The sequence below is a fragment of the Lissotriton vulgaris genome, chromosome 6 (assembly GCF_964263255.1).
Source record: "Lissotriton vulgaris chromosome 6, aLisVul1.2, whole genome shotgun sequence".
NCBI lineage: Eukaryota > Metazoa > Chordata > Amphibia > Caudata > Salamandridae > Lissotriton > Lissotriton vulgaris.
In genome coordinates, this window is record NC_141694.1 from 1,027,705,873 (window position 1) to 1,027,729,664 (window position 23,792).

The 23,792-nt window shown below is 43.2% G+C and overlaps 1 protein-coding gene across 1 annotated transcript in view; it reads left to right on the forward strand.

The window, feature by feature from the left end:
* The first annotated feature begins 426 nt into the window (after window positions 1–426).
* Window positions 427–23,792, forward strand: part of LOC147708369 (uncharacterized) — a 319,453-nt gene continuing 296,087 nt past the window's right edge. The window contains exon 1 of the mRNA XM_086927093.1: window positions 427–723. Within this exon, the coding sequence (XP_086783219.1) occupies window positions 700–723 (24 nt within the window). The 5' untranslated portion in view covers window positions 427–699. The remainder of the gene's footprint in view (window positions 724–23,792) is intronic.

The window sequence follows — 23,792 nt, forward strand, 5'->3', positions numbered from 1 at the left end:
CTTATTATCGCCTGGTCTCCTTTATGCTAATTTCATACACCATAAAACTGTTCTATGTTTTGGGGTCACTCGCCTGTCAGCAGACAATACTTTTATGACATACAACATCCAGTACGGAAATTACGCGAATTACATACCGTATCCAACAACAGCGTCGACATATATCTCCTATTAATTAATCTTATGCTTAATATCTCTGCAGAAGATAGGCCTGGAACTCCAGGCACACAACTCCCTTGCGGGTTATATCCGCACTGGGTTACTGTCTCAGGCAATAGTGACGAAGCGCATGCCAAGAACTCAAAACCCCGATCTTCCTGGCATGCCCAAAACTACCGTCTCTCCAACGCATGCGTAGAGAAAAAAAGACTGGTGCGAGACGAGAACAGGATACACCACCAACCGGAAACTGGATATGTGCGCTTCGGACCGAGCATGTCTCAGTGAGTAGTGTCTTTCCCCTGAGCATCATCACCCATAATTCACTTTATAATTCAGACCCTACCAACAACAATAGGCCTGGTTTGGTATTCCAATACATAATACTGGTAATGAAATGAATTATAGCTATTATTTTCGTATAGCGAAGAATCGTAGTTAAGTCTCGCCGTTCTCCTGCTTTAGAGGCTCAGTGTCAGAGGACATAGTGCGCGAAAATACACCTGCACACGAAGAGTTTCTAAGTGGATCGGAAGAACTATGACAAGTCAGGAGTCAAAGAAGGTGAGTAATCCTCTCTAATTCTCTGTAAACAATTTCTAGGGAATATCGTGTTCTCGCGCGGGCCCAGGCCCAAAGGTATAACACCGTCTATAACAGGCACCTTTAACTCTTCATCTGTTTTGTGTTGGTTACTCTCTCCAGTCAAGTAGCCCAGGCTTGAATTCAGTGTTCTGAGGGCTGGTGCCACATCCTTATCGTAATAGATGTTGCAGAAAATACATACCTGTTAACTTTTCAGAATCAAATTGAAGGTTATGTTTACGTGGCGCAATGAATCCGTATTGCAGGTGGACTAGGCCCTCTATACAATTTTTGGAAGAAATATGCATTTTAAAGCACATTGGTCACAAATGGTTATTGTGTTATATTGCATTGGGGCATAAGTATAGTACCTCATACCCATTGCCACTGGAATTATGGAATTCTGCAGCCTTATGGATGTACTGGATTCGCCATATAATACTTAATCTGCTCCATATTTTGTAGAGTTTAACAACAACAATAATCGTTTCTAGCTCAACGTATCAAAAGTTACTAAAAATGTTGTGAAATGTGTTTGCGCGCATTGGAAACTTTTTCGCAGAGGTTAGCTGCTCATCTTTCAGTTGCTTGTTTCTGTATTTGGTTGAAAACTGGTACAAATAAAGGTGAACTCTTGGTCCAGACAGTATTACCATGTGTAAAAGTTACAAAATAATGCAGTAATACTATCAAAACAGGTGCTGCATTATGCCACATAATTTGCCTTTTCTTGCAGCATAATTTAGTCAACTCTGCCACATAACTCCAGGGGCCCTGTTCTTACCACAGCCAAGGACGGAAAGTGCTTTGATTTGCATTGGGTTCTTAGACACCCTTTCGGAGTGTATGGTTGGAAAGATTTTGCCTATATAATATTCAGCATCGGTAATGCTTGAAATTAAAAAAAGTTACTTGAGGGATGCCACACGTTTGGGTTTAAGTCGTGGGATCAGAAAGAGTGTTGTTTATGATGAGTGAAATCTGATAGCCAACGTATGCATTTTTTTTAACTCTGTCACAAAAAAATTGACATGATAGCAAATCTTGTTCTGACTCACTTAATTGTCACAAACATACTGCATTTTAAAATTATGCATGTGTTAAGGCACTGCCCTTGATAAATAAATCAATGTGCCATTTTTGGTGTTGTGCAGTGAAATTGCATATTATGGTAGCCTGCTCATTGTGTGAGCATTCTGGTAATAGCCTCTCTGATTATGCCATTGGTCATATAGAGTGAGGCTTTGGTTTCTAGCAAGGATTATAGCTACAAGAGCAACCCTAAAACCCATGGGAACCTGGGTATATAATCCCCTATTAACTTCACTGTAAATCTGGTGTGCATATATATAAATTCAATATGTCCAAGTAATACAAGAACACAACACAAACAAATAACTAACAGAAAGAAAGTTGTTGAGCAACAGACAACTCTTTAGATTAATTGATAGTGCCATTTGTTGCAAGAAATCAAGCAAGTTTGACTGTTGTTCTCATACTGTCCACAACGTTTCTACTCACAACTGAATTTGAATTTGTTTATTGCACAGTTAATAAAAACTCACAATTTTACACAAAGATTAAAATAAATTTAAAAGTCTTTTGACTATGTAAAACTTTTCCTAGCGAAAAGGATGTTGCACATAAATAAAGTCTCGAAGAGTGTGATCGGTTAAGTGAATCGTCCTGTTGATCGCTGCTATTGTTAGTTGTAGTTCTTGTAGTTATTAAGTAATTGCAGGATCTATGTTCCCCTGATTTAGTTAATTTTCGCTCGGCAGTCTTAATACTTTTATTAAGGGGTCGTATGAGAAGGTTACCTTTGTCCCAGTGCGGTTGGTTTTACACGTCCTTGTTCTGTTTCATTTAATTTTTTGGCCACTATTTCGAAATATTTAACTGTTCTACAGTTTAACTGGGTTTCGTTGGGGTCGAAGCAGAGCATTACTGCTTGCCTACATGATCTTGCACCCTTCTGGTTCCATAGGGGCCGGAGCATTGACCGCCTTATGTCCTCAAAAGCTTTACAGATGCATATAATATGTATAAGGTCCTCCGTTGCAGATTGGCAAAGGCGACATGTGTTAGACGGATCGGGCCTTTTCCAAGGTTCCAGGTGATGCGCTATGGGTATGTTGCCTAGGCGCATGTTTAAGAACTTGCTTTTTATTTTTTGTGTAAGGCCCCTTAATAGATATTCTTGTGGCTTGATGGCTCCATAGCCTTCGAGCACTACCCATCCGTGAGCTCTCCTGGTCAGGGTGGCTCTATCTTCGAGTGAGGAGACCAGTTTTGTGACCTTTGTCACCGTTTTCTTAAAGGTCCCGAAGTCCGTACTTGTTTCCCAGAGCTTATTTAATCCTAGGCTCTCCAATGAGTTTATTAAGTAGGCCCTTGCTGGGGAGATTTCTTTGGCGTGAAGCTCGGTCCATAGGTTCGCATTTAGCGATCCCTGCTCCGATTCTTTGATTTTGCGCCAACTTTTTACATATTGTCCTTTCCTCTCCACCGATTGTTTCAATAATCCAAATTCAAGACGAATTTGGGCAGGCGAGGAGTTTTTTGGGAGATGGAAAATTGCCCTATATGCATGACTGATGGTTTTGTCCAGAGTGCTTGCATCATTACCCCGCATTGATTCGCTGCCGTAAGAGAGCATTGGCAGTAGGCGAGCTTTGATTACCTGAAGAAGTGGCGCTAGTGTCCTGTCGGGAAGGACTTTCTGCAGGGGTCTTATTGATATTTGAAAGGTCATGCCCTTCCTGCGAATGGCATCTAGTTGGTGCTTGGAGGAGCCATTGCCCTCTATTATGACTCCTAGATATTTGTAAGAGGCTACCAGTTCTAGTCTTTGTTTGTCCAGATACCATGCGGGCTTCTGTTTTTTGTTGTAGTTCATTGGCATGACCTTGGTTTTGTCCAGGTTAATTGTTAAGGAATTTGCTTTGGAAAATGTATTTGTTTTATCTAGAAGGTTTTGAAGGCCGATGGGAGACCGGCTGATAAGGACCAGGTCGTCTGCGTAAAGCAGATTTGAGAGCGTGATATTTCCTAGCCGGGGTGCGTGTGATGTGACTGTTTCTAACTCTTCGGGAAGATCCGCAAGGAAGAGGTTGAACAGTGTTGGTGCTAGGACGCAACCCTGCTTTAGGCCTTTGCTGGTCTTTATTTTCCTCGATAGATGTGTGCCGGATCCCAGTTTTATTTGGAGCCATGTATCGGTATGCAGCATTTCCAGCTGCTGTAGAAGGGGGCCAGGGATTCCCCATGCGCTCAGCTTCCGCCATAGTTTGTGTCGATCTACATGGTCGAATGCGGCACTGTAGTCAATGAAACATACAAACAGAGAGCTTTTTGCCGTTTTTGCTGCGTCGGACAGTAGGGTTAGTGCCATGATGTTGGTTAGGGTTCCCTGACCCATCCGAAAGCCCGTCTGAGTAGCTGGAATGATGTTCTCTTTTGTTGCCCATGTTATTAGATCCTTCAAAATGAGGCTTGCGTAGTACATCGCTTCTACGTCTAACAGGGCAATCAGCCGGTAGCTGCTTGGGTCGATCCTTGCGCCTTTTTTATAGATTGGGCTTATTATCGAGCCTCTCCAAGAAGCTGGTATTTTTCCTGTTTCCCTTGCTTCGTGGAAGATTGGGGTCAGTGTGGAGCACCAAAAGGCCGGATCCTGTTTATATAGTATAGGAGGGATCCCGTTTGGTCCTGGCGCCCCCTCAAGTTTTCCCTTTGAAATTTGTTTGAGGATCATGTCTGTTGTTTCTTGGAGCGATAGTCCAGGTTCTGTTTTACTAGAATCGACTATCTTGCAGGTGGCATCGTTCTCTGCGAGGATGCGTGGCCCGGTTGTTTCCAAGTTTGATGCTTGTTTTTCTTTATTGGCTTGAATATCATTTTTTCCTAGTTGGAGGGAAGCTCCCTTTTCCGAGTTTGTCCCCTCGGCTTTCTTTATTGCGGGATCAGTTGTGTTAAAGTGAGTTGTTAAGTAGTTGGCCCAGACCGATTCCGGTATTTCAGAAGTAATACCTCTGTGGTTTGGCTGTTGGAGCCTGTGAATCGTCTTCCAAAAGCTAGAACTATTCTTCTGCTTTGAGTTGTGTAAAATCTTTGCCCATAGATCTTCGTTCAGTTCCCGCTTCCTTTGCCAAGTTTTCTTTTGTAGCAGTGCCTTTGACCTGCGTAACTGCAGTTGAATTTCCGGGTTATTTGGAGCTTGCCGGAGATGTTTGAGGATCCTCTTTATTTCGAGCTTAATCTTTTTTATTTCTACTGTTGTTACTTTGCCAAACGTATACCTAGTAGTGTTCCCTTTTTGGTCTGTCTTCCTTATGGCATGTTTTTCTCCTAGTGCCGTTGTAAATTTTTCCCATAAGGTAATGGGGTTGTCTGGTGTATTATGTGTTTCCTGTATTATTGTTTTTGCACTGTTTGTAAGAGTTTCTATGTCCGAGATCTTGCATCGTATTCGTTTATAGTCGGTAGTATGTTCTGTGCACATACTTCTGATTTCGATGGCTTCGTTCTTGCAGGTTAGTGCTAGGTTGGCTTCTAGCGGTAAGTGGTCGCTCTGGGCTCTGTCGCCTATCTTGAAATCTTGTACAGTTTCATACAACCGGAGTGTAACTAGAATAAAGTCTAAATAGGATGATGCCAATGACGAGTGAAATGTTGGTACTGGAGGAATGTCCTCTTTGAAACGGCCATTAAGGGCGCGCAGGTTCAGTTTCTCTAAGGATTTTAATAGCCTGGATGCAGTGTTGCTCTGTTTGTAACTGTGGGGATTTTTTTGAGGAGGTATTTTCCAGACTGTGTCCATTTCTTGCGTCATCTCGTCGGTTGTCGGTTCATCGACTAGCTGGAGGTTGAAGTCGCCTCCCACTAGTATGTTTTCTGTTTCTTCGTCCTCCGTGAGTCTTGTTAGTTCTCGGACTAATTCGTTTGACCCAGACAGCTTTTTCTTGGGATGAATGTAGGTGTTGACTACAAGTAGCTGTTGATTTTCCTGAATTTTTCCTATTGTAATTGATATCGCCTGAATTGCATTCGGCGGAGTAAGGTTTGTAGTTAGTAATTTAATTTCTCCTATTACTGGTATTGAGGTGAAGATTGCCAGGCCGCCGGTGCAGCGGCCATAATGTGATTCCTTGCGGGCCGGGTGTATCCAAGCTGTGTATCCTTGCAGAGTTATTTCATTGGGCTCCCATGTTTCCTGGAGGAGAATCAGATCGAAAGATTGCAGGTAGTTCAGTGTTTCAGGATCCTCCAGTTTATCTCCTAAGCCGTTTATATTCCAACTACAAATTTTAAATTTGTCTTTTCTTTTGTTGGGACCTGCAATTTTGTCCACTGTAACTGGCTCGATTTGTCAGTTTGTGGCCCTTCCGATTATTGTCCGAGTAATTGTTTCTTTGAAGGAGTCTGTTCGTTGGGACGTTGGAGTTTGTGGTTTCCTATGATGTTTTTCCCGTTCTGGGGAGGAGCTTAGTGCTCCTTTGAGTACTGATGTAGCTAATTGAGGTCGTTTTTCCTTCCGGTCTTCAAGTAGTGGAGTGGGGTAGGCTGGTTTTATTTCCGGTTCAAGCTGAATTCCCCACTTGGAGAAACTAGGTACGTGCTTCATAATCGATTTTGCTATCTCTTTGGTTTTCCACGTTGCCCTTGTTTTCTCGTTCCATTGTGAATTTGTTGCTGGGTGGAATTCAATTGATAGTAAGTCAGAGGTGTTTATGGACTTTAGTTCTTCTATTGTATTGATTAATTTTAATATGTTGCCCCTATTTAAGATGTCAACTCTTCCCTTAGATTTATATTCGGGTATGAAAAAGATTGTTTCTGAGTCTGTTTCCCTTGTGGGTTGCGTTATCTCAAGAGACTGCTCCCGAGTTACGTTTATCCGCTCTGGGTGTTTGATGTTCTGTTCGTTTGATGTGGGCTGTGAGATGCCCTGATAGGAATGATCGCTGGGAGGCATATCGCCGATATTTGCGTTACGTGAGATTTGGAGGTTTGGTTTAGTTGGTGTGGTCTTTGCCTTATTACAGGAACACCGTGATATACAGTTATTCAGGATCGTTTCGTTTTTGGTGGAATTTTGACTTTCCTGGTCATCTCTTTTCTCCTCCGGATTTTTTTTCTTTTCCTTTGAGTGGTCGTCCGGTGCCCCTAATCTCGAAGCAGCATGATTTTGGCCTGCAATTTCGGTTGTGCTCTCTACCAGTTTTCTCTTTGATTGGTCAGTTGGGCCCGTACAGGTAGTAGCGGATTCAGACTCACTTGTTGACGGTGGGATTTCTGAGTTCTGTTGAGGGGGGTTGTCGTTCCTTTGAGGATCGAAGTTATCGGTCATACCTGAATGCCCCTTGCCATCCTGTACTATAGAGTTCCAGTTTTCTCCCTGGTCATCCACGATGACCTTTCTGTTGCGCCCTTTCCTTTTTTGTTTACGGCGCGCCTTTGCATTCATCATACCCCCTAATTCGTTTGATTGTCCAATTGTAGGGGAGTTCTGGATGGTCTTTTTCTCTGTAAAGATGGCATAATTAACTTGGCTCACTGAGGAGTTGAGTTTTTCCTTGTCTGAAATATTTTCTCGAGGACCTCTCTTTGTAGGAGGTAGTTTTGCTACATTTATTTTGCGGTCGGGCCTCTCTAACTTAGTTTCTGTTTGGAGAGGTGTTGAAGAATTTCGTTTTATTTCTTCCAGAAGGTTGCTCAACATCGTAGGTAGAGATGAGAGTTTGTCAATTATTAAGGGACACGTACAGCTAGTTCTGTCTATTTCTGTTAGTTTTACTGAATCTTGTCCTCTTTTTATAAGTCCGTTCAGGTCGGCTAGTTTCCTGTCTATTCCCATTGTTGCTTCTGCTAAGTTTTGCAGAATAGATAGTTGTAGGTCCATCTTATCGGATTGGTATTGTAGGGCCGTTGAGGATAGTTGTATTGTGTTAAGGAGAGTCATCCAGAAAGTATTGACTGATTCCGTATTCCTCTCGGGAAGCGAATGCGGGCTTTCTTCGCTGATGTTGTTAATTGGCTGCCTGCCGATGTATGCTGTCTCCAGGTCAATCCATTCTTCCGAGGTCAGGAAGGTCATATCTTTGGTTGGGGATGAGGTTGGTACGAGGACTGCGTGGTCTGATTTTAGCTCTGGATGATCGGGGGTCCTTATGTTTGTGTCGGTTTTTGATTCAGAGTTTACTTGAGAAACAGGTGCTGCATTATGCCACATAATTTGCCTTTTCTTGCAGCATAATTTAGTCAACTCTGCCACATAACTCCAGGGGCCCTGTTCTTACCACAGCCAAGGACGGAAAGTGCTTTGATTTGCATTGGGTTCTTAGACACCCTTTCGGAGTGTATGGTTGGAAAGATTTTGCCTATATAATATTCAGCATCGGTAATGCTTGAAATTAAAAAAAGTTACTTGAGGGATGCCACACGTTTGGGTTTAAGTCGTGGGATCAGAAAGAGTGTTGTTTATGATGAGTGAAATCTGATAGCCAACGTATGCATTTTTTTTAACTCTGTCACAAAAAAATTGACATGATAGCAAATCTTGTTCTGACTCACTTAATTGTCACAAACATACTGCATTTTAAAATTATGCATGTGTTAAGGCACTGCCCTTGATAAATAAATCAATGTGCCATTTTTGGTGTTGTGCAGTGAAATTGCATATTATGGTAGCCTGCTCATTGTGTGAGCATTCTGGTAATAGCCTCTCTGATTATGCCATTGGTCATATAGAGTGAGGCTTTGGTTTCTAGCAAGGATTATAGCTACAAGAGCAACCCTAAAACCCATGGGAACCTGGGTATATAATCCCCTATTAACTTCACTGTAAATCTGGTGTGCATATATATAAATTCAATATGTCCAAGTAATACAAGAACACAACACAAACAAATAACTAACAGAAAGAAAGTTGTTGAGCAACAGACAACTCTTTAGATTAATTGATAGTGCCATTTGTTGCAAGAAATCAAGCAAGTTTGACTGTTGTTCTCATACTGTCCACAACGTTTCTACTCACAACTGGATGTAGACATCTCATAAGGACTGACAATAATGAGACATCCTGCATGAAACAAGCAAAAAACAATGAGACAATAAGGGGAAGCAGGCGTGATTGGTGTGAATTACTGAAGGAGTGAGTGCCTTTAATTAGATTAGGCATAGCATGCAAGGTGCGCATGCCACCCAAGGAGGAAAACATTACCTAACTTGCTTGTTGTGACAAACAGAAACGAAAAAATGTCGAGAATTCACGTGTTTATCTGTCGACACTGCTGTAATTGAAGGTGAGCAGAAGCAAATGTAATTACATTGAGATGCCCCAGGGCAGCTTACCAGTGATTTCTTGTAAGCAAGAGATGCATCAGCAGCCACTGTAAACTCGAGAATTCCTTAATTGCAACAGTCAGCGAATTCCAATAGCTGAACAGAATGTGATTGGGGCACAATGCATGCAGGGAAGTCCGAGGGAGCAAGGATGTCTCTGCTGCACGAGTTTCTGGCAGGCCCAAACCGTTAAGACGAACGCTGCGCTCAATCTGCACTGATGGTGCTGGGGAAGCGAGATGCTACCTCCTCGGCAAAGCAAAAATGAAGTATGTGCCGGGATTGGCACGTGTTCAAATACGCTGAGGGGGCGGGTGTAGGAGAGTAGGATCTGCTTCTTATAGTTACCCCCACTTTTTGCTGATGTTTCACTGTTTTCGACTTAGACTGGCTGGAATCCTGCTATCCAGGACCCAAGCCTAGCTGCTTTCTCCTCTAAATTGATTGCATGTACTTTAGGTACATTCCAGATTGGATTCTGGGGTACCCTTATAAGTCCCTAGTATATGGTATACTATGTACCCGTACAGAGGCCTCCCAGGGGCTGCAGCATGTATTGTGCCACCCATGAGATGCCAATCAAACTGACACCACAGGTCTGCTACAGCAGCCTGTGTAAGGTGGTGCATGCACCCCTTACTTAGATATAGGTTCACTATATCTACCTTATATCACTGCACATATAAACCTATTATTCACCCCTATGACAGGCCTTATCAATCCTTAAGGCTGGGTGCTGGGTTTTATGTGAGAGGGTGCTCCTGCATGAGCAGAGCCCCTCTGTAGCCTTCAGAACCTATTGTACTGGCGGGCCTCAGCCAGGCCTACCAGTGCTAGGGGTTCGCCCTTCTCTGCACGCAAGTCCTCAGACAAGTAAATAGAAGTTGCCACGGAAGCTGAAAGGTTAAAGATAAAGATTTATTAAACCTCATGAGGTGGAAATACATTTACACAGCACCCTTCGGGAGTGTATGAAGTAGCACAAGGAGTAGAAGAACCATGGATTTTTTATACCCACACAGGAGCTCAAAAGAAGGCGGTACAAGTACACATAGGAAAGTTACTTACTTAAATGGTAATACAGAAATGCACAGTCAACAGTAAAGAAGGTGCTAGCAGTGTGCTGACTCCGGTAAAAACAACCTGACAGAGACTAAAACATATTAATTATTAATATTTTCTGGGCATTCATTTGTGAAACATTTCGTTTAGCATGAGTACAGGCAGAAATACAAGCAGAGCAAAGCATTGGACTACATTGTATACATAAGCAACATGTTAGTAGAACAGACAATAATATACATAAGATAGTAACTACTTTCCAACCCCAAGTTACAATTAACCCCCAAAACCAGCTGGCAAAAGTCCATGTGCCAGTATCAGGGTGGATTTCAGCAGCAATCTTATGTAGTTTAGAGATTGCATCATAAACTGAGGGGGCGTTGTCGGGTATATAGACACAGCAGCTACTTCTGATGATACGGCATGCACCACCTCGGTCAGCCAAGACTATATCTAGGACCATACGGTTTTGGAGCCCCACAATCCTTGCAATTTGCAGTTCCTCTGTATTGTTCCCAAGAGCCATAGCTGCCCGGTTGGTCACAGCTTCCACTACACAAGTCAAACATCTGATCTTTCTGCTGTTTAAGGCAGCACCAACAAAGAAGAATAGTCCCAGATTAAAATCAACATATTGCTGTAGTGCAGTGTCAGTCTGGTCCACTTCATCATTACTTATTGGCCTCTTGTATCTGTTCTTAGTGATATCATTAAATAATCGATAGTCCTTATGATATGATGCAGGTGCCAGAAACACAGGTGGTAACAAAAAGGACACGTAGCATACTCCGGACCATCCAACAGGTAGATGGTAATATCCCTTGTTGGGAAGCAAGATGGCGGTGTAGACTCGCCACGGAGAGGACGCTCTGCTGGGACCCTGTCCGACCCTCGACTGTTCTGATGACACTACGGACATCGCACCGCATTGAAAGCACTGAAAGCCTTGACGCTTTAGCTTTAGCTTCTGTGCTGAGAAACACTGAAAAACACTTGATATTTGAGGCTCAATCTCGACGATAGCCTGCTGCTAACAAAAGATACTAGCAGCGGGAACCAGAAGAATTAAATCATCGCAGCTGAAAACACTTCTGGCTCTGAAAGGCTACAGGCACGGCGAGGCGGCGAGACGAGGCGCTGGCTGTGCGCTATGTGAGGAGTGGCGCTGCAGAAGAAAACTTACGATTTTGCCGAGGCTCAGAGGGGCATGAGTTTGTGGTTCCAGGTTCCAGGCTCCAGGCTCAAGGCTCGGAGGAAACACTGCTGAGGTCGCCAGTACCGGTACCGCTTCAAGGAAGGAGGAAGGAGGTAGGAAGGAGGGGCTGCGAATCGGAGCTAGGAGCTGAGAGCCAGGGGCCGGGTATCGGCAGCCAGGGAGCTGGGAAAAAAAAAAACTGTTCAAAGCTGTAAGGCAGAGGCAGAGGATCAAGGTAGAAGCTGGTGCCTTCGGACTCAGCACTGTGTAAAAAGAAACCGTTTTTGAAAAAAACTGCGAGAGGAGAGGAGAGTGGGGAGATTGGAACTTTCTTGAAAAGACTGAAAAGACTGTGAGCTGCGAACAGAGAGCAGTGAAGAGAGCAGTGAAGTGAAGTGCGAGGTGCAGGACGCATTGTGTATTACTGCTTGATACTGTAACTATTACTATAAAAGCAGCGCTATTGAGGTGATTGGAGACATTTTGGAGGGGTTTTCTTTTGAGTTAACCTGAGCACGAGGGGGGGGTTTCTCTTGAGCTCTGCAAACTCTATATTGAGAATTTTGAACTGTGAACTGTGATCCAGAAAAATACAGGCAATACAACGCATCACGCTGCCATTCTTATTACAGATTTGATATTTACAAGGCGGATCCATAGGATAAGACGGAGAAGAAAGTGAGTCCCCCCTGACAGGAGAAGAGAGTAGGGAGTAAAAATAGTGCTCATGGCGCCAAAGCATCCTAAAGTTAGAGCAGTTAAAGGTACGCCAGTGAAAGGAGGAGCAGACGAGGTGTGTTTATCAGCACTCAAACCGATTTCACCAGCAGTAGTCCCAAGGATTCCTCGACTTACGGAGAAACCAATGGGGAAACAACCAGCTTCTCAACCTCCTGCTCAACCTCCTGCTCAAATTCCTCCACTAGTTTTAAATATACCAAAAGGTAATAACACAGAAACAACAGCAATTACTAAAAAAAAAGACGAACAAAAAGATACAGAAGAAGTTGCTGCGACGCTCACTGAAATATCAGTAGATAAGACTACTGTTAGCAATAATATCAATGATCCTCGATTTAACAGACTGGCACTAACTGATCAGACTGCTCTAGATAATTTAACGGAAACTTCTACATTGGCACTACAAATCACCGAATCAATCCTAGTTGAGGAAGGAGCTGATGAGAGAACCAAATGTCAGGCTGATAAACACTGTGATGGCAACGACAGAAAGGATGACATTGAGAATGAGATACCCCCAGAGGTTAACATTGATGACGAAGAATATGAGGAGCTAGTGGAGGGAGGGGAAACCGACGATGCAGACAAGGATACAGATTACAACTCAGCTCAAATAAAACCTAACAGATCTTCTGCTTTAAAAAAAAGAGGGAAAGCCAAAACCAAAGCAAAAAGAGGAGGGAGGAGCATGAATCCCACTGCATTATTAACTTCTTTGATACCCACTATCAGTGGAGGGAAACTGATTGCTGAATCAAGCCCGCTAAGTAAATGGGTTCAAATAAAAAAAAGAGGGCCTAAAAATCTGCCATTAGGCGATCCCGAGGACAATAATACTGCAGAGAAAAATTCCAAAACGAATCTAAAAAAATCGCAAGTTGATCTATCCGAGAGCTCTGATTTAATAGGGCCAGACATGGACAATTCGGATAATTCGCCTACCACAGCGACTCCTCCTGCGTATCTGCCCCCACTTGCACCTGCTTCAGCGAATATATTGCCAATTGTATCAAGCCAAAACGATAAATCTCTCGCCCTTACATCTCCCCACAGCGAGGGAACATTACTATCAAATATCTCTATTTTACCTCCACTGATCTCTAGTGATACATCAACTTCTGCTAATGCCTCATCTCTGGATTTAATTCTAAAAACACTAATGGATCATCGCCAAGAGGTACAAGAACAGTTTTCTAAACTAAGGGAAGATAATAGCAAAATACATAGTTGTCTTCAAGAAGTCACTAGCAAATTGAGTGGAGTAACTAAAGAAATTGAAGAACTACAGCAAAGAGTAGTAAATGTGGAGGAAACTTTATAGTCACTACTACGGTCACTTCAGACCGACATAACGATGAGATAGAGAGCTTGCAGAACAAAGTGGAAGATTTGGAAAATAGGCAAAGACGCCAAAATCTGAGACTTTTTGGAATACCCGAAGGATCGGAGGTAGCAGATGCAAGGGCATACATTGTAAAAATGCTACAGAGGGCATTCCCGGATCTGGCTGATTGGGACTGGGATTCTCAAATTCAACGGGCACACAGACTTCCTATTGCTCCTAGATCTCAAGAAAGTAAATATCCACGGCCTATCTTAATCTACTTTGGTAACTTTTTGCTGCGACAAGCTGTCTCTATTAAAGCTAGACCAAACACCCCAGTGGCAATTGACAATCTAACTTTCTTTGTTAAATCAGACCTCAGCAAGGCCACTATGGATAAAAGGTGGGGGTTACGCAAAATGATTAATTCCTTCAAATCTCATGGAGCAACGGTTTATCTTCAAGAACCCGCCCGTCTCAAAGTTATAAAGTCTGGACATACTCATTTCTTTCATGATGTTAAAAAGGCGGAAGAATATCTTTCCAAAATGAATTCTTAAATACGAGAAAGGGCGGGGAAAAGAAAACAAGACTTTCATGATTAAGCTATCATGGATGATTATAGACATCAAGAATTTACAAAAATGTTTTTTTTTTTCTCTTTTCTTGTTTTTTTTTTTTTTTTTAGCTGACTGGTGAAGCTGATACTCATAAAAGGGCCAAAAGTGCTTTATTTTTCCTTTGTGTATGACAATAATACTGAGGGATGGGGTTCCAGGAGAATCCTCTCTGACTGGCTGCCCCTCAATCGGCAGCAGAAGATAGAGGGAGGCTTCTGGGTAGGTACAGGGGGGAGGGAACCAGCTGTCACTAGTGGGTGGCCGCTGGAGGTGGGAAAGGGGGGGGAAAAAGGGGGGGGGAAACTATTGCAAGAGAGAGGGAAGAAAAATTATTGCAAGAAGTGTTAAAGGACAGTTTAAACAAAATAAAATACAAATGAATATGCAGTATGTTATGTTGAGTAGATACTACTATTGTTTGAATCAACTTAAAATATACAATGTCAATGCTTAGATGTCTCGCTTGGAACGTAGCAGGTCTTAATAGTCTGCAAAAACGTAGACTAGTTCAAGAAGAGTTATATATGTATAAACCTCATCTGGCTATGATTTCTGAAACACACATTGGATTTAAAGACAGGAAACTATTGAGTCAACTAGGCTATGACCTTATTGTTTGTTCTACACTAGGTGCCTCCATCAGGGGAGTGGCCATATTAAAGAAAAAGCAGATCATGCTAGATATTATAAAGACTGCTGCTGACCCAAAAGGCAGATGGGCGCTAGCACAAGTTCAATATGAGAACAGTAAATATGTATTTGGTGTTGTTTACGGGCCTAATATAGACGACCCGAACATGTTTGACTCATTAAATGTAGAACTTCTTGAATGGGAGGGTGAACTGTTAATAATGGGGGATTTTAACTGCGTGATGAACTATGCTGAGGACTCTACTAGGCTAACTTCTTCTTCGCGGATGCGTAAAGTAAGGGCTGCCATAATGGAACTAAGCCGCATACATAATTTGAAGGATGTATGGAGAACTATTCACCCCAATGTAGCAGGATTTACTTATTATTCACATCCTCATAAACTTTGCTCTCGAATTGATTTAGCCTGGGCTACTTACAGAGTCATTGAAGGATGTATTATTGAACTATGCCCAAGAATAACCTCAGACCACAATCCTATACTCTTGACAATAAAGATTGGTAACACTAGGAAAGACGCACGCAGTTTTACATTCCCAAGATATTTAATATTAGATCCTCTATTTACGTCACAATTGAAAGCACATATAAAAGAGTTTATAGAATTAAATTTGAACTCGGCTGCAATCATATCAGTATGGGAAGCGTGTAAGGCTAGTGTAAGGGGCTTTGCTCAGCAATATGTATTTCGGAAAAATGCAGAAATATGCAACAATCTCAAACAAACTAACTTACATATATTGTCATTGGAAAAAAGATTAGCACTAGCCCTCCGGCAGGGGGCATCGAATAATGACATCGCTCAGATCAGATTAGAACTAGTGGATTTACAATCAGAGACAAAAAAACACCTACGAGAGAAGAGTAGTGCCAGAATGCATAAATTCCACTTGTCTCAATATGAAAGTGGAGATAGAATTGGTAAAGTCCTAGCATACAAGGTTGCAGACCAGAAAGCTAAAACTAAAATCAAATCAATTAAGGGCATGGACTCGAATATGTACCATCAACCAGATGAGATTCTAGAACAATTTGCCAAATATTATCATAATTTATATACTCCTGAAGATCGCCCAATTAAAGAAGATATTAGGTCTTATTTGAGAGTCTATTTGAATGGAGACTATGAAAAAGAAGCCGTCAATCTGCTTAGCTCTGAGATTACACTAGACGAGATCAAAACGGCTTTCCTTTCACTTCCTCTGGGCAAAGCGGCTGGGGAAGATTTGCTTCCCATTGAACTCTATAAGATTTGCTCTGAAGAACTTTTTCCTTTATTTAAGTTACTAGTTGATTCAATGGGGGAAACTGGGATTGCCCCTCCTTCATGGCGGACAGCGAAGATCTTTTTTTTTTTGAAAAAACAAAAACCTGCAGAGGAATGCGGGTCATACAGGCCGATATCTTTGATTAATGCAGATGCGAAAGCGTTTGCTAAGATTCTAGCAAACAGTCTGGCTCCCCTTATGCCAGAACTTGTTAACATGCAACAGCACGGGTTTGTTATGGGCAGAGACACCACGGCCCACGTCAATATGGCCATTACGGCCTTTGATATAGCCAATACTAACTACACCCCACTCGGTATGATTCTTCTTGATGCCGAAAAAGCGTTTGACCGAGTGGGGTGGGAGTACCTATGTGCTGTGCTTGATGCATTTGGTATTAAGGGTAGATACCTTGGCTGGATCCAGTCATTATATGATCACCCAATGGCCACGATTAATTATGCGGACAAAAGCTCTGCATCTTTTTCAATAGAAAGAGGAACGAGGCAGGGGTGCCCTTTGTCGCCCCTGCTATTTGCTCTGTCATTGGAACCCTTTCTTAATGCTCTGTTAATATCTAGCGATATTATTTCTTTCAATCACAAGGGAAACAGCTTAAAAATCACCGCGTATGCGGATGATATCGCTGTATTTACTACTGATGTATCTAAAGCTGTTCCGGCTTTAACTAAAGAGGCAGAAAGATTCGGTAACGTATCCGGCTATAAACTAAACGCTAAAAAAACTCAGGTGGTTGCAAACTATAACCCAGTAGGAATAGTATCGGGTATATGTAAGAACGCTACCTATCTTGGTGTCAGGATATCGGCCAAGTTAGAAGACGTAATAACCCTCAATTATGACTTGCTTCTTAAAGAAACAGCGGCATCTTTAAAAAAATGGCACAAGATTCCATTAAGTCTTGTAGGTCGCCTTAACTTAATGAAAATGAAAATACTACCTAAAGTTCTTTACCTATATAGATCAATCCCTTTGCGTCTTAATACTGTTTTTTTTAAAAATCTCGATGGTATATGTAGTAGCTTTATTTGGGGCTATAAAAAAGCGTGAAGAGCTCTTAATCAGCTGAAACTCCCAATTGATAAAGGGGGTTTAAATTTCCCTGACTTCAGACTTTACTTTTTTTCCTCTTTTATTGGCCGTTTGCGGAGTTTACTATGTACTGAAAACCCTTTCTTCTATCATAAGTTTATGTTAGGTCAAGATAGTAATCAATTTCTTTCTAGAGTAAACGACCCTAACTATTTCAAAAGAGTTAAGTTTAAGACTGCTAGACATGCCGCCCAAATTTGGAAACAATTAATGGCACATGAGAAAATGTCTTTTTTTAATGCAGAATTAAGATTATGGGAAAACCCCGAATTACCTGGAATTTTTTCGGATGGGGCAAGAATAGCTTGGACAAGCCACGGCATAATCACACTGGGGGATATGTATGGCACTAACGGTTTTTTAGGATTTGAAGCACTAAAAAACATATATAAACTGAATGATGGAATGTACTTCAAGTATATGCAAATTCATGATTTTATCATTCACAAGATGAAAGTGAGGGAAGTTCAACAATCAGACATTCTTAAATGTGTGTACTCAAAACGGACTAAGTCACTTATCAGTGAAGGTTATTATAACTTGAACAAAGATAAAAAGATGATTGTGGTAAATTGGCTCTTAAATGGTCCGATCGACTGGGAGTTTACATTTCCGCCAAACAGATCTCTACTACACTCACTCAAATCAATAGAGTGGTGCATTCTTCTAACATTAGGCTTCAAGCATATCGTACGGTTTGTCAACTTTATTACACCCCAGAAAGGATTGCTAGCTGGGCTCTAGAAAATCAGGCTAATGAGCGCACCAGGTGCTCTAAATGTTTATTAGAAGCTGCAAATATAGAGCATATGCTTTTTTCTTGTCCCGCTTTAACTAACTTTTGGAAAGAACTAGAAATGATACTTAATAAGAATTTGCTTGTTTTTCCACCATTATCTGCTCATCTGATTTTATTAGATATCCAGGATGTGAACAGTCCAAACAGGGACCTTATTTCAATTATTTTTGCTTGTGCCAGACTAACTATTGCCAGATCTTGGATATCGCCAGATCCTCCTCATACAATGGAGTGGTGGAGTCTAGTAAAGGAAATTTACACAATGGAGATTGCTCTGGCGAGACTAAGGGGTCCTAACTCTTTGAAGAAAAAAGAGAAAATCTGGATTCATTTATTTGGATAAGAATTGGGGAAGATGTTGGTTGGCTATCAGAGACATTTTTGCAAACTGAAAGATCATTGTTTTTTATGTTGTAAATGATGTGTTAACTGGTGTTACCTACTTCTGTTTGTACATATTTTGTTTCTCTTTACCTCTTGCAATATTAATAAAGAGATTTAAAGCAACAAAAAAAAATATCCCTTGTTACCGCAGACAAAGTAGGTGTTATGCGAAGACATGAAACTACTATTATTGACAACTTCAATGGTCAAAACTAGAATACATTTGCTTCTTCCTACTGGGATTCTCCCAACGCTGGTTATACACAAGTCTGCTCGGGCTCTAGTAACCGATATTACAAATGGGTCATTACCCTTGGTAGTTCGCATATTTGGGGAAACATAAGGCGTAGAAATATTTCCAGGTCGCTACTCCTCCCGTTCCCATTTATTTCCTTCAGCCTGTGGATTGCCATCTTCATCTGGGTAACACACTTTATTAAGATGATAGTTTATTCCCCATACAGCCATACTAGTAAAGTTAGCTCTTTCAGAAGCGATTCGAAGTGCAAACCAGGCTTGAGAAGAACCATTGTGGGAGAAGGGAAGAGGAATGAAAGGTGTTCCTCCCTTCTTCTGGTGAGCAGGTATCATCCCACACACCCAACAGTCAGTAGTGTTCATAGCACTGTGAGTATGGTGTAACATCTGGATGAACGTGTTGTTCAAGTAAGATTGTCTATGCTTTTGCTCATGGTATGGGAGAGTAAAATAGTGGTGCTCAATTGGTACTGGAGTAGTGGCAGTCAGCTATTGTCGAGCAGGAGCCACTTCCTCTACAACCCAAGTTATCACTACCATAGCAACCACAGTGACAACAAATCCAGTAATGCACATGGTTTATCCATTGCAAATTCTTGCAGCAGTTGACATTTTCTCCTTCGGCATATGCATCCCGCTGGTTGAAATAGCAAAAAAACGTTGGATCTCTAAAGTCCTGGGCAGCCGTTGGTTTCTTCGCTGAGAGCCAAGACGGGTGTCACTAAGCAGAACCGATTTCCCCCCCCCCCTTGCCACATCAGCTCCTTTTCACTAACCCAGGACGGTAGCTCTACCAGTCTTTTTCAACAATGAAGGTTCTTTCCGGGGTCTTAGTTGATATTGGGATGCACCAGAGATCGTGTGGTCTGGGAAGACTTCCGCAGGTTCTCCAGGTGATACAACTTGGCCTTTCTCCGTATCTAAAATCTCTCGATGGTCGATCAGGGCAGCAGGTTCTACCTGGGTAGACGGCACACGCTTACGATGCGTTCAGTGTATCTAGTTCTTTCTGTTCATCACTCAAACTGCAGTTCTCGTCACAAGGAGCACCTGCTCCGGTCCTCGTCACCTGGGCTCCAAGCTGCTCTACCTCTGGAAGGCTCTAACCATCACGTGGTCACCGGGCAGAGTTCATGGGCCTCACCTGTGGACATGTCAGGAAGAGCTTCTCGAACCTGTTGATGAATCGAAATCAAACTGTCAGTCAACTGTGATAGATAGTCACTCATCAAAACACATGGTACATCATGTATGGGGCGTGGTTTAGAAATTCCCCAAATATTCATAGGTCTTCCCAATACCACCTCTTATGGCGTAAGACCAGATCGTGAGTGTGGCACTGATCTGATGGACAATAATGCCAAAGGTAGTGCATCTGGCCATTTCAAGCAAGTAGAAGCCTGTATTTTCGCTAGCTTCAATTTTAAAGTAGCATTATATCTCTCCACAAGCCCTTCTGATTGTGGATGAAAAACTGCATGACACTTCTGCTTGATCCCTAATCCTTTCAGGACATATTCACAACTTGCCCAACAAAATGGGGTGTGTTATCATTCCATAAAAGTTTGCAAACACCGAATCTGGGGAAGAATTCTTTCAGAAGCACCTTTGCTGTGGTCAGAGCTGTATTATCTTTCGTAGGGTACGCCTCTATCCACTTACTGAAGGCACATACCACTACTAAGACATATTTTAGATTATTGCAGCGTTCAAGCTGAATGTAATCCATTTGCAAAACTTTAAAAGGTTCAGTTGGTATAGCAAACCCTCCTGTAGGAGTTTGTGTCCCTTTACCAGGATTATACTGGAGACAAATCAAGCAGGACTGTACTGTCTTTTTAGCTGTATCGAAATCTCTGGATGCTCCCAAACTTGCGTGAGCAATTTCGTTATTGAGGAAGCTCCAACATGTGGCAGCACATGTGCCATGTGAATCATAGGTTGTAAATAGGCTGTGGGCAGTTTCCACTTGGTCATCTCTTTATTTCTCCAGCAGCCCTCACCGTCCAATGTTCCTTCCTTAGACCATTGCTCTAGTTCTTCAGCGGAATCAGATCTCTGCATGTCTAGCACTTCCTGCCTAACATCATGCCATCGTTCGGCCTGTGACTTCACTACATACATAGATGTAGTACTTTGCTGCATTGCAGTCTCACGAGCAGTGTGATCTGCAAAGGCATTGCCTTGTCCTATTTTATCCATCACTTTCTTGTGTGCACTACATTTAACAATTGCTATTTTATTGGGGTACCTCAAGGCAGTCAAAAGATTATGCACCAACTCTCCATGCTTTATTTGCATCCAGTGGGATGTAAGAAAGCCTCTCTCCTTCCAGAGTAACCCAAAATCATGAGCCACTCCAAAAGCATAGCGGCTATCTGTATAAATGTTCACAGACAAGTCAGTACTAAGTTCACACGCTTGTGTCAAAGCTATTAACTCAGCTGCCTGGGCTGACTTCTGTAGGATACAAGCTGTCTCAACTACCGTCTGAAGTGTTGTAATCGCATATGCAGCTGATGTCGTGGCATCTGGTAACTTTAAACAAGACCCATCAACCTACAATTCCCCATCAACATTTGAGAGATGCGTGTCTTGCAAATTGATACAACCCTTTGTTTGTTCCTCAGTAAGGAATATACAATCATGGGACTCCTGTGACTGAGACTGAGTCGCTGGGTATGGCAACAAAGTAGCTGGATTCAAAGTTAAACATCTTTTCAAAGTGATATGAGGGGCCAAGAGTGTCAATTCATATCCTGTCAAATGAGCACTGGTTAAGTGCTGCGTTTTGGTTTTGTTCAGAAGGGCATCGACTGCATGGGGTACTAACACCAATAATCTGTGTGACAAAACTATCCCTTCATTCTGACGTATAGACACAGCTGCCGCTGCAACAGAGCGGAAGCACCCAGGCAATGCACGGGCAACTGGATCAAGAACAGCTGAAAAATATGCACAAGGACGTTGCTTGTCACCGTGTGTCTGCACTAAAACTGACCATGCACTCCCATCTCTCTCATGTACATAGAGTGTAAAAGTCTTAGTGTAATCTGAAGTTCCTAGTACTAGTGCAGAACAAAGAGCTTGACTCAACTGATGGAAAGCATTCTGGCATTCAGTCGTCCATGGAAGAGGCATTGGAGTGTCTTTAGTCAGAAGAGTCAACAAGGGTTTAACAATGTGTGAAAAGCCTAAAATCCATTGCCTACAAAAAGAGGTAAGACCAATGAATGCACGGACATCTTTCTGAGTACGGGGCACTGGTGTGTCTAAAATTGCTTGAATGCGATCTGGTGTAAGTGCACGTCCCTCCTTAGACAGAAGGTGACTTAAGTAGGTAACCTTCGTGCTGCTGTGCTGCGAACACTGTGAGAGTGACCCGTTTCTATCCATCGGGATAGTTGGATTTCCGGACCCGTTTGCTTTGAAGATTTCATCGACTTCTCGCGGCCCCCGCTCTGCGGGAGCCGCTCGTGTGTGGGGAACTATGCAGGCTGACAGGAAGAACTAACTGACCTGTACATTGCGGCGGGACTGCGAGGACCAGCCTGCAGTGCGGTGACCAATCTCCCGCAGCTGGCCCTCTTCCCGCCCCCACCTCTTGGCTGATTTAACATCCCCGTTGGTCTTTCCGCATTTGGTGCTGCTGTGCTGCGAACACTGTGAGAGTGACCCGTTTCTATCCATCGGGATAGTTGGATTTCCGGTCCCGTTTGCTTTGAAGATTTCATCGACTTCTCGCGGCCTACGCTCCGCGGGAGCCGCTCGTGTGTGGAGAACTTTGCAGGCTGACAGGAAGAACTGACTGACCTGTACATTGCGGCGGGACTGCGAGGACCAGCCTGCAGTGCGGTGACCAATCTCCCGCAGCTGGTCCTCTTCCCGCCCCCACCTCTTGGCTCATTTAACATCCCCGTTGGTCTTTCCGCATTTGGTGCTGCTGTGCTGCGAACACTGTGAGAGTGACCCGTTTCTATCCATCGGGATAGTTGGATTTCCGGACCTGTTTGCTTTGAAGATTTCATTGACTTCTCGCGGCCCCCGCTCCGCGGGAGCCGCTCGTGTGTGGGGAACTTTGCAGGCTGACAGGAAGAACTAACTGACCTGTACATTGCGGCGGGACTGCGAGGACCAGCCTGCAGTGCGGTGACCAATCTCCCGCTGCTGGTCCTCTTCCCACCCCCACCTCTTGGCTGATTTAACATCCCCGTGGTCTTTCCGCATTTGGTGCTGCTGTGCTGCGAACACTGTGAGAGTGACCCGTTTCTATCCAGCGGGATAGTTGGATTTCCGGACCCGTTTGCTTTGAAGATTTCATCTACTTCTCGCGGCCCCCGCTCTGCGGGGAACTTTGCAGGCTGACAGGAAGAACTAACTGACCTGTACATTGCGGCGGGACTGCGAGGACCAGCCTGCAGTGTGGTGACCAATCTCCCGCAGCTGGTCCTCTTCCCTCCCCCACCTCTTGGCTGATTTAACATCCCCGTTGGTCTTTCCGCATTTGGTGCTGCTGTGCTGCGAACACTGTGAGAGTGACCCGTTTCTATCCATAGGGATAGTTGGATTTCCGGACCCGTTTGCTTTGAAGATTTCATCGACTTCTCGCGGCCCCCGCTCCGCGGGAGCCGCTCGTGTGTGGGGAACTTTGCAGGCTGACAGGAAGAACTAACTGACCTGTATATAGCGGCGGGACTGCGAGGACCAGCCTGCAGTGCGGTGAACAATTTCCCGCAGCTGGTCCTCTTCCCGCCCCCACCTCCTCATATTTAACTTCCTCCACCCACGCGCACACGGGACGCGCGCGGGCGTGCGCCGGGCAAAGGCCAGGCCCTCTGAGGCCCTCCGAGACCGGAGCAGGCTGGGCTGGGGCCGCCCCCCCTTAGTTTTATTCAAAATACATCTATCTTTGGTGTTTGTGATAATCTTGTGTTGTGGTCCCTTCGCAGCAAAGGCTGCTTTGAAGCTAGTTGGGTTTGCAATCCCCCTTCCTGTATGCTTAAGTCAGGGAATATCCAATAGGAGTAAAGCTGTTTGCTATTTAATTGTTTTTTGTTGTTGTTTTTTTTATTACCATTACTGGATTTTGCACCTCTTATTGGTGAATTGTTTTTCGAAATGACTGCTAAAAAGTTAAGGTCTGGGCGATTATTGGTGGGCAGGACCTGCTCTAAGAGCAAATCAAATCCCCTACGAAATAAGGGTGTTTCTGTTACACAGTTAAAGGGAAAATGTCAATTATATAGTCTATGGGAAAGGGGAAAGGATAAGGCCCAGACTGGGGGTT